The 10604-nt window shown below is 55.8% G+C and overlaps 2 protein-coding genes across 2 annotated transcripts; both read right to left on the reverse strand.

The window, feature by feature from the left end:
• Positions 1-2276: 2276 nt before the first annotated feature.
• VOLCADRAFT_105536 (uncharacterized protein) lies at positions 2277-5576 on the reverse strand (the record flags this gene model as incomplete). Its single annotated transcript, XM_002952514.1, has 8 exons — positions 2277-2321; positions 2590-2745; positions 2789-2932; positions 2992-3297; positions 3538-3593; positions 4105-4128; positions 4260-5147; positions 5282-5576. The coding sequence occupies 8 exons, from the start codon at positions 5574-5576 to the stop codon at positions 2277-2279; spliced, it is 1914 nt and encodes a 637-aa protein (XP_002952560.1).
• A 998-nt stretch (positions 5577-6574) lies between these two features.
• VOLCADRAFT_93156 (uncharacterized protein) lies at positions 6575-9380 on the reverse strand (the record flags this gene model as incomplete). Its single annotated transcript, XM_002952515.1, has 7 exons — positions 6575-7558; positions 7658-7894; positions 8059-8274; positions 8479-8559; positions 8687-8866; positions 8945-8996; positions 9058-9380. 7 exons carry the CDS (start codon positions 9378-9380, stop codon positions 6575-6577), a joined length of 2073 nt encoding a protein of 690 aa, XP_002952561.1.
• Positions 9381-10604: the final 1224 nt, after the last annotated feature.

The following is a 10604-nucleotide window of genomic DNA, read 5'->3' on the forward strand; positions in this document are numbered from 1 at the left end:
GAAGCGGTGGAGCAGGTGGAAGGGGCGGCATTGGTGGGACTTTAGGGGGTGAGCAGGTGCAAGTGCCATGCATGCTTAATGCATGCAACGGTGGTGATGGGGCCTCAGGAGCCCAGACGGCTCAGTTGCCGCCGTCTATGCATGACATATTTGGCTCAAATACCCGAGGGGGAAGCAGCGGCAGCAGCGGCGCCGGTAGAGGACGATTGGGCAACGGCAGGAAACGGGCCACACCTGATCAGGGACGAGGGAGAGTGAATAAGGGTGGCAGGCTTGCAGCAATCCTGGAGTCACTAAAATGAACGAAAGATGCAGTGTTAGTTTCACTGAACTGTGGCAACGAGATTAGTATGACACAGGTTCCAACGTTGGGAAACGGACACCATGTCGGTGGCGGTAGAACGTTGAGCCCATGCCGAAAAGTCATTGCATTGTGATTCTAATGTCATGAAGGTCGTTGTGTCAAAGTTTCAGGGCGATTGGAGAGGGTCGACTTCTGAGGTACCGGGTTTCGCATGGCATTTGGGCCAGGTTCGAGTGTGGCCAGGTTCGAAAAGTTGAGGTTGTCCGTTCCAAGCCAAAAATTGTGTTTGAAACCTTTGTTGCTGATCGAAAAGGCCTGTATAAAAATTTTAGGATGCGGGCTGCTTGGCAGAAATCCATGTCGAGACATGTCGCCATGTCCGGTATGCCGTGGCCAAGGTCGACCGTTGACACTCAACTCTGACACTAGTCAAGTTTGACATTGTAAACGAAATGACGCCCATCACAGCTCACGGCATCAGTTCAGGGTGCGGCTTACCAGTATGTCGGCATCGGTATGGCTGCTGTACGTTCTGGAAGGTCCTCTCCATGAATGCCAGCTTCCCTGCTCGAGAGCAAAGATGGGTAGGCCTGTACCAGAGTCCTCGTGACCCTAAATGATATTACACCTGGTAGGAAGCAAGCACTGTGACCCAACGGCTGAACCCTGACCCATTGCTGTCGTAACACCTGCAGCCTGCACATGCCAGATTTATCAGCACAATGGCTTTGCATGTGTCCTGCCAGCATTAGAGACCTTGAAATGGTGAACGATGCTTCCCGAGATACCAAGATACTGTAGGTTGCTAACATGTACACTTACAAAAACATCCTAAGAGGACAACAAATAAGACCAGTAGGCCCATGTCCATAGTCCAGGGCAACGGAGGGGGTTACCCTGGGGCCGTGTTACCCCTCCTGCTGGGTAGGAACTTACAAGGGGGTTACCAATGGGCTACCGGGGGTTGAAGGTGGGTTATCCATGGGTTACCGACCCGATCAGTGCCATAGGGCTGTGTGGGACTGTGACAAGCCCGTGGGTGCATCAGCATCACGACCCAGGGGATGGTTGCCCATCTGCTAGCTGGGGGACGGTGCTTCCACTGATAGAGTCTGTCTGGAACTAAGGCACTGACGTCGTTGCACGCGCCCCCCTGACCCACGGGTCGGTTACCCTTTTCCTAGCTGTTAAGAGGAGCGCTGAGAATACTCAGGTGGCGCACTATGCAGCATGCACCACATGCACTTTGCTGAGGAACATTACAATGTGCCGTGGATAAGAGCCCTGGCCATACAGAAGGCTGTTCAAGCAGCTGTCAGCAATCCAAGTGGTGGCAGCATCCAACCATGCAGCATATGTCCACCGAACAACAACACGTGCATTGCCACCTTTCCCCGAATACAACCAGAGGATACCAAGCCGTCATTGCCTCACCAACCAATATCCGGGATATTCCATTCCCCAAGCCGTGCATCCCATACACGGATAATAGCTGCTTACATCAACGAAGCACATCCTGGGTTGTTTGCAGCAAGGTGAACCCCTCGAGCATGCGCTGCTGCCATGCAAGGTGCAAGAGAAGCAACCTTCCATGACTGCTCGTTGCAGCCACATTCTGAGTTGCCCCCTCCAGCAGAGCGAACCGGCGGACATAAAATGCTACAGCACACTCAACTTCATTCTAAATCAACACCAACTCCTCCATGCACCATGCTTCCTCCTGCAGCACCCGGCGAAAGCTTGCCTCCAATCGTGGCAACCCATGATTTGACTGTGCAGCCCAGGGATACCGCTGTGCATTCAGAGCCTGGCCTAGCGCTCCCTTCACGGCCAATGCCTGCCCAAGCTCCGGTGCCACCGCTCCAGATACAGCACTCCAGCTAGTAAGCTGCTCCCAAAGCTGCACAAACCGTTGCCTAGCGCGCCTTTTCTCCTTAATGGCCAGCTGCTGCTGATGCCGCCGCCCGCTGAGTCACTGTACCACGTGCTCCAGGGCATGCATGTTCACTACGGCATCCTGATGGGTTGGGTCAGGGAAGGGGGTCAGGAAAGGGTGCAACATCAAGCGGGGGCCAGAGCCGCAGTGCAAAAGTGGGCCACGGTGGGAGAGAAGTTAAATCTTTTCCAAGCAAATACAAACTTGGCTTGCAGCCTATCAACCGGGGTTTGGGGACCTTGGGTGATGCTCGATCCCTGTACACAACACTCGGCTGGCAGACAAGGAACCAAGAGCCTACATGGCCCCGTTGCACGAAGACTCTACAACCTCGCAGACTCAGCTCCACCTCCGCAAAAAGCTTCCGCAGCTCTCCCTTCACCAGGCTCCCTAGCGCCGCACTCATAAGCTCAGACTCAGGTCCCCAAGCAGCGGGGTCATAGGCATCGGCCTTCTCAAGATCGGCAGCCTGGTTTTTATTGTACGGATAAGGGCTGGGCGCTGCCTAACTGGCACAGAGCACCAGGGAAGAGCAACCCAAGCCGCACCGCATCAGAGCTGGCATCGAGGGTGTCCTCCCTCTGCAGCTTCTGAAGAGTGAGCCGGCAGTGAGCATACTCAGCCGCTGGGCTGGCAGGCACCACGTCAGCTGCTTCCAGCTGCCGAGGCTGCTGCTGGAGGGACTGCTGTACCTGCACATGTAAGGATACGTTGGCATTAGGATTTCACTGCTAAAATACCGCTTGCTTACCACAGCTGCATCACCGCCCTTATGCTCCAATGCGGCCCCAAGGACACGGATGCGGTGTCTGGCACTGTCCAGGGCAGCTTCAGCCTGAGTCTGCATTCGCCACAACCTTGCCGGTAAATTCCTTACGACATCCCTGCAGCACAGCCGCGCCACCCGCTCCAAGTGCGCTTCCCTAGTGACAGGGTTCATGTATTGTGTGGTACGGCCATGCGGACCGGCCACACTGTTGATATCTCTGCTGGCTCGCCCGTCCCCTGTCCCACACCATGCACCCCAGGGTGCCCAAACACGTTCTGGCATGCGTAACTGCAGGGCAAAGGCAAACACGTATTAGGAGATGCACAAGGCCCATACGGTGCTAAACACGCACCTATGAGCATATCGGTGCCAGGGAGGAATGAGTGGGCGCATGCCTCTGGCCAGGCGCTGCAGGTCCAGTGTCTGGCATTCCAGCCACTTGGCATATGACTTGCCCCACCTGTAAAAGTACAACGTGTAAGATGTCCACACAACAACAACCACACATCATGCCTCAGAAGGACTTACCTGCACACGATATCGTACCACCAGTACAGCGGTGCCAGCTGCAAGGAAGGACAGTGCTGCAGCAGTGGAGTATTATGTTATTACAGGTGGTTAAGCTTCACCAGCGGCCCCCTTTCCCGAGGCAGTTCCCTGCTCTCCCATGCGAGTGGGACACCCTGATCCGTTCACCCCATCCGACTTCAGAATGTATTCTTTAGGTTCAGCAACTCACCATCAGCATCCAACCAAATTTAGTGGATCAACGGCGCCTCAACTTAGTTCCTGATCAGCTCGCAAGTTGATTTTATCACGTCCTACACCGTCCATAAGATGGGGGGCCACCTCCCATTTCAACACTCCTCACACACCCGAGGAGTCGGCAGGCGGATTTGAACCCGGATTCTCCAGGAGCAGAAGTCAGGCCTTAACCTCTGCCAGCCGCCTGCCTATGCATGCCACTCCCCACTGGAGAGGTTCATGAGCCGCAGGAGCATCCCATGCCGGCATAACGCGAAACCGACAGCCGTGATGAGGTCCTGCAATTGCAAGCCCCGTAATCCAGGTGCCAGCCGTCCAAGCGCAGCATACCTTCCTCAATTCCGCAGCCGGGACCTGCAAGGCAGAGGGTTGGACAGCGGCAGCACGGCACAGCACGGCAAAAAGGTGGATGCCGCGAATTACGTGGCATAGTAAGCACATGGTGATTGGGGGAAAAAGGCAAAGGCTGCTCACTAGAAACACACCTTGGCTCCTGACCCACACCCACCTTGTCAGCATCAAAGTTCGAGCAGTGTGGCACACCAGTCTGCTGTGACGCATGACCATCCCAAAGCACCTGCTGTATCCATGCGTTGGGCAAGAAGTAACGGCGCCGTCCAGCTGTGTGTAGCCAGAAACGTAGCCCTTATGGAACAGCAGGTTTAGCTTAAAGCAGGCATCGAAATGTACCGAGTGCAAGCTCGTGGGGCCGGGCCCTGCAGCTTCGGGGCTGCAGGTGTCCTGAAGCAGCCAGTCAGTCGACACGAGCACTGCCGCCCCTAGCACTGCAGCGCCCGTGGACACCGCTGCTGTCATGGTTCCCGGGGCTGCTGCGCCGGCTGACGGGACTGGGGGGACGGGATTGCCCTCAGTGGCGGCAGGGCTGCCTGCCGCCACCTCTGTGTGCTCCAGTCCAGGATCCGGCCCCTCCACTGCTGCTGCTTCTTCCACGACCCCCGGCACTGCGGCGCCGGTAACAGGGGCTGGGGCGGCTGCGGCCGCGCCACTCCCTGCACTGCTGCACCTCGGAGTGTCCCCACAACAAGGGCACCCATTCAGAGCTCCACGGGGCCAGGTGCTAAGTGCGCCCTCCAGGTAGTCATCCACGACACCCTGGCAGTCCATGTACAGGAGTGCTTGCCGAAGGCATTTGCGAAGCGTGGTTGCCAAAACGGAAACTGGACGGTGGATGCCATTTTGCTCCCAGTTGTCAAGGAGTGCAGAGCAGAACGCGTCCGCACTCAGGTGCCTGCTCCTGAATGACACAAGGTTGAACAGCTGCAGGAGCGACTTGTGCCACCAGAGAACATGCTGGCCGTCTCGCTGAAGGTGGAGGTCCCACCCAGCCTTAGCGTCGGGTAGGCAGTTAAACTCTGTGGGACGCATGTTACGAAACGCCCGACAGGGCGTGCACCAGCACACAGGGACATCTACGCATATGGGTTGCTCCCAAGTGATGATGGTCACAGGGCAGGTCCACAGCCCTTCCGGGAAGCGCACAGCGCACCGGGGGCACGCTTCAGGTCTGCTTCCCGCCAGGCTGAAAGTACGGCAGCGCTGCTGCTCAGAAAGCAAGTCCGGCTCTCCTTGGCTGCTGCAAAGTCACGCACGTACGCTTCCCGCACATCTTGTGCTAACGTGGACTCTGGTCCGGGCTCTGGTTCTGGTTCCTCCTTGGCTGCGCTGAAACCGTCAGCATCTTCCGATGCTTCCACGTCGTCAGCGTCTTCACGGTGAATCGGATCAAAATCTTCGAGCTCATAGGTCGCGTCGTTATCAATGTTCACCGGCTCGTTGCGCATTGGCACTTGTGACAGCTACGTTTGTCGGAAGGCTCGGGGGCTGGGCAATCTGAAGCTGCTTTGCTCTAACCCGTCGGCTTTTCTTCCTCTTTGCTTTGGCAATGCTCTTCTTAATGGGGTCCTCGACCTTCATGAGCGAGTGAAGTTGGTAAGGCAAAGATATTGTTTGTATTCACCTAACCAACAGAGCCCATTTCGCTTACTAATTGTCGATCTCATGCAATGGGAAATTTCGTTTGAAGCATTGCTTCGCTGTAGGGCTGAGTAGCCTATGCCGTACAAACTGGTATGGTGCTGGGCCGTCGGGAAGGTCGCCGGGATTGTGGAAAATCGACGGCGCGAGGCGGCGCGAGTCACCCCTGGACCTTCCCTAACTCGTCGGACGCGTCCGGTGAGGGCGCTTCAGCCACGGCGAAATGCTCAAATCGTTTGGGGAGATTCTTAGGCTCCCCAAGGGGAGAGAGCCTCGGTACAAAGGGCCCTCCCCAACAGCAGAGGTCCCCACGGCTTGGGGACGCAGCCATAGCTGCCTCCTGAGCAGTGGGCAGGTGTGGCGCCTGTTGCTTTGGCCACAGAGGTCGTTGACTCGCAACACGATCGTGAGCAACTTTCGATACCGTCCCGAATTGTGATAACACAATTGCAAAATCTGCTCATGGCTGTCCCGAAATGGCAATGTCACGTAAAAACTCCAGGCCCATTTTCACGGCCACCCTGAATTGTAATACCGTACTGCTATTGTACATTCCTGATATTACAATTCAGGGTGGCCGTGAAAATGGGGCTGGAATTTTTACGTGACATTGCCATTTCGGGACAGCCATGAGCAGATTTTGCAGTTGTGTTATGACAATTCGGGACGGTATCGAAAGTTGGTAGTCCAAAACAGACGAATCGCAGGTAGTCCAAAAATAGAATCGTCACTCGGACACTCCCATATACAGATATGTACAGCTATGTACAGAGGGCGGTATTATGTACCCTGATGTCGCCCAGGCTCACACATTCATGCGGTTGGGGATCTTAATCTGGCGCTTGCCCCGAGACCGCATGGCCTGCCGTGCCACAATCAGCTGCTCAACTTCCTCCTCCTTCTCATCATCATTTTCCTCTTCGTCCTCCTCCCCCTCACTCTCGGAAGGAGGCACTCCATCCTCCTCCTCGGACTCCATGCCATCACCCTCCTCATCTTCCGCCTCCCCACCCTCTTCCGTCGGTGCCTCCATGGCAGATGCTTGCCCACGCCCGCGCCCGCGACCCCGCCCCCTGCCCCTTCCGCGGCCCCTGCCGGCCCCACCACGCCCTCGGCCCCGACCACGGCCCCTTCCACGTTGAACGACTGGGGTCTCCTCATCGTCCATGGTCTCCTCAGGGATGGCCTCAGCTTCCGCTTGCAGCCGCTGCACCTCCTCAAGAGATTGATGCTCGTGCTGCTGCTGCAGCTCCTTCATCTGGGCCTTGAGCTCTTCGAAGTAGTCGTCCTCCTCGTCGTCATCAAGAACCAGATGGCCTGGGGTCGGCTGTGGTGTCAGGTCGGCGCTGATGCCAGCTGCTGCAGCCGTCGCCTCCGCCTGTGCCTGCCGCTCACTTGCAGCACGTGGGAAGAGCAGGTGCTCTCCTTCCTCCTTTAGGCGCAGCGCCTCGTCACGGGTTGCCTGCTCGAAAGCAGCAAGCAGACCCGCGGCACGGAAGGCAGCCCGCACCATGTCTGGGTTGTCCTTTAGCTTGCACCATCCCGTGTACAGCAGGGCAGGCAAGAGGGGCTTCAGGAAGGAAGTCCCGAGGTTGAGGCGGACATCCATGGGGGCGATGCCAGCATTGAACTGGCGACGGACCTTGTCCTGGACGGCAACCATGGCAGCCTCGCGTGTGCCATCCTTGAACGGCTTTTGAATGCCCACGTCGCATGGCTGAGCCTTGGACGTGCAGCCGGCCGGGATGTACTTGACGATGGCGCCGGGACACTGCTCCTTGATGTACGCCTGAAGGAGGAAGGGAGGCAAGGCATGTCCCAAGGCAATCGGCTCATACCAGCATTCCGAAATGCGAGCACACAAGGGGGTAAGAGTCCAATCTCGCACCTGGAACGACTCAAGGAGGTGGACGTTCCAGCAATCAAGCAGGATGAGCCAGGGGTGGTCCTCCGGCAGTTTGAGGTCCGCCTTGACGCGCGCCACGTAGGGCTTCACGATGCTCCGAACCCACTGCTTCATGGTCTCCTCGTTGGCCCAGTGGTTGTCCGAGTAGGTGAAGAGCCAGCCTTCCGCCTCCATAGCCTTGCATGTCTCCACTGGAGGCAGGCAGCGCTGTGTGCTCCCCTGTGGCGATAAGAGCGGACCCATTCGAATTCAATGCGGAACAGGGCGTGAGGTTACTGGCATGGTCATCCTTGTGTAACGAAGATTCCCTAAATCCAATAAGAGTGAAACGTAAATAAGCATAGACAACTGCGACTGATGACAACCCGTCTCCCCCAAAACACCTGGAAGATGACTTTCGGTGGAAGCATGTCCCCGCTGGCCGAGCAGGCCACCATCACGGTGATCTGCCGCTTCTCCTCGAGGCCCAGGCCACGAACGTGCTTAGTACCTGTCCTAGCATAGGTCTCACGGCTGTAGGGGAAAAGATTACAGCCAGTCTGGTCGCCATTGATGACGAGCTCGGGCGGGATCTTGTGTTTCCATGTCAGGTAGGCCACCTGCACATGCGTAAAAGAAAACGTCATCTAGCGAGCACACTCAATGTGGATAGCGTAGAATCCAACCCGCAGTACGAACAGGTGGATGATGGTCTCCCAGTGTTCGGGCAACTTCTGGGCCGCCGTAGTTGCCCGGCGGTGGGAGAGTCCCAGTCGCTGGCAGACCTTGCGGATCCAGGACCGACTGACGCGGAAGTAACCCACTGGGTGATCAGCCAGAATGCTGGCATAACCCGCCCTCTTTAGCCCCCCAATTATGTACGGCCGCAGGGTCGCCGAGTTGACCTGCAGAAACGAGCAGGAATGGTAAGGACAGATTCATCAAAGCCACCTAAGAGCACTATGTAGCCTGGTCTGCCTGAGTGCCCATATCGATGAGCTCCATGATCCAGCCCTTCACGAGGGCGTAGACCTGGGGCGGAATCTCCACAGGGTGCTTGGGCTTGGACTTAGGCGCCGCTGTCGTGAACTTGGTCTTGTTGGACGCTATCCAGCTGCGGTACCAGTCCGTTACTGTCTGGTGCTTGAGCTCGCACCCCTGATGGAAGAGCTGCGGCTGCTGTGCGTGGAGTTGGTTGATCGCGGTTTGGACCTGCATACATCAAGGTAATACAGGTCGTCAGTAAGAAGCTGCAAGCTGAAGGCCTACACATGGCGGTCCGACACATACCTGATCGCCACAGCGGAACACGGTCTGCACAACCAGCAACTTGATTTCGTTGCTGAATAGGTTGTAGCGACCACGAACTGCGGCCACCCTACGCCGCTTCTCGGCAGGTTGACTGGGAGAGTCCAAGCGTGGTCAATGCTTCAAGGACCGCTAGCAACGGCAGCTTCCTTGATGTGGTTGCTGGCCGTCCGATGGGCCTCCTCGTCAAATTCAGCTGCTCATCAATCCTGTCGTTACCGGTCTGAGCTGCAGTCTCAATGGCAGCCTCAAGAAGCGCTTGCTCACGATCGTGTTGCGAGTCAACGACCTCTGTGGCCAAAGCAACAGGCGCCACACCTGCCCACTGCTCAGGAGGTGCATCAGGAGCTAATCTGGGTAGCAGGAAGGTCAACTTGGTCTGCTTGAGCGGCCTAGAAGTAGGGTGTAGTCTTTTCATGGCTACTACCAACAGTGTGTCATCCCTTGCAAGAAATAATAAGTATGAAGCGTGAAAATCAACCGGAAAAGGATGGAAAGTGCTTGAAGTACTTGGGCGCAATTTGTACATAGTAGTACGACAATTCGGGACAGCCCCTTTTTTTGATTTCCACTGACACGCCTTTCGTGACACCATCCGAAATGAATATCAGGAATGTACAATAGCAGTACGGTATGCTGGTGCGACCATCCAAACAAACTATGCCGTCACCGACAACACCACCAAGCATACGCAACCGAACGAAATGCCATCATCCCGCAAATTAACCATAAAACCTAAATTTTACGTCTCCGGACGCACAACGTCCAAATTGGACGGACGGCACACACTTAATAGCCAGCCGAAAAGTGCGTTGCACATACTTTACCAGCGAATATTGACACGATACCATTTATATCACACACTGTAAGCACGTCCAACGAGTCGTTGTATTGCAAATGCAAAAACCAGTCTATGCTCGTGCGACACAAAGCAAACTATTAAAAAATAATACGGAAGTAGCAGGCGGGGGCCCATAACCATTTACCCTGCCTTTATTATAGGACGTTCTTGTTGAGAACTGCAGAAAGAGGCGTGTACGGACGAGAATATGAAAATTAAGCAGGGAACGAGCCGATACGGAAACCTGCGGAAACGGAAACCTGCGGAAATAGGTTTCGTCACGCTTTCCGCAGCGAAGCCCAAATTGGCGGAAATGCGGAAAGAGAATCCGCATTTCCGCGTTTGCTGTACGGCGGAAAGTCAAAAACAGATTCCAGGCATGCGTTTGCCATTTAAAGACTGCGTTTTACACTATGGAGTTATTAGATTAAGTCAATTGTCAGCAACCACTGGCCCCGACCTGGGGGCTGCCGAAGTCATAGAGATTGACTGTGTTTCTGCTCAGAAGAAGGGTGGAAGGCCCGTTGACGACGTTTGGAAACATTTTGATAGAGGTCCTTACGACAAGAGCAAGAACTGCTATGCAACCTGCAAGGGCTGCCGTCGCCACTGGAGACGTGCTCGCCTTCCTAATGTGACGATCCCGTTTGACATACCGAACGGGCTAGCCTTGCTGCAGAAGTGTTCCTGACCAATAGTCAGGAGTCAGCATAGACTTGTCCGTGAGGCATGCAGACATGCCGGACGGGTATGTGGAGTAGGCATGCAGACATGCCGGACGGTTCGTGTGGGTCACTGCTC

This window comes from Volvox carteri (genome assembly GCF_000143455.1).
Source record: "Volvox carteri f. nagariensis unplaced genomic scaffold VOLCAscaffold_30, whole genome shotgun sequence".
Taxonomy (NCBI): Eukaryota; Viridiplantae; Chlorophyta; class Chlorophyceae; order Chlamydomonadales; family Volvocaceae; genus Volvox; species Volvox carteri.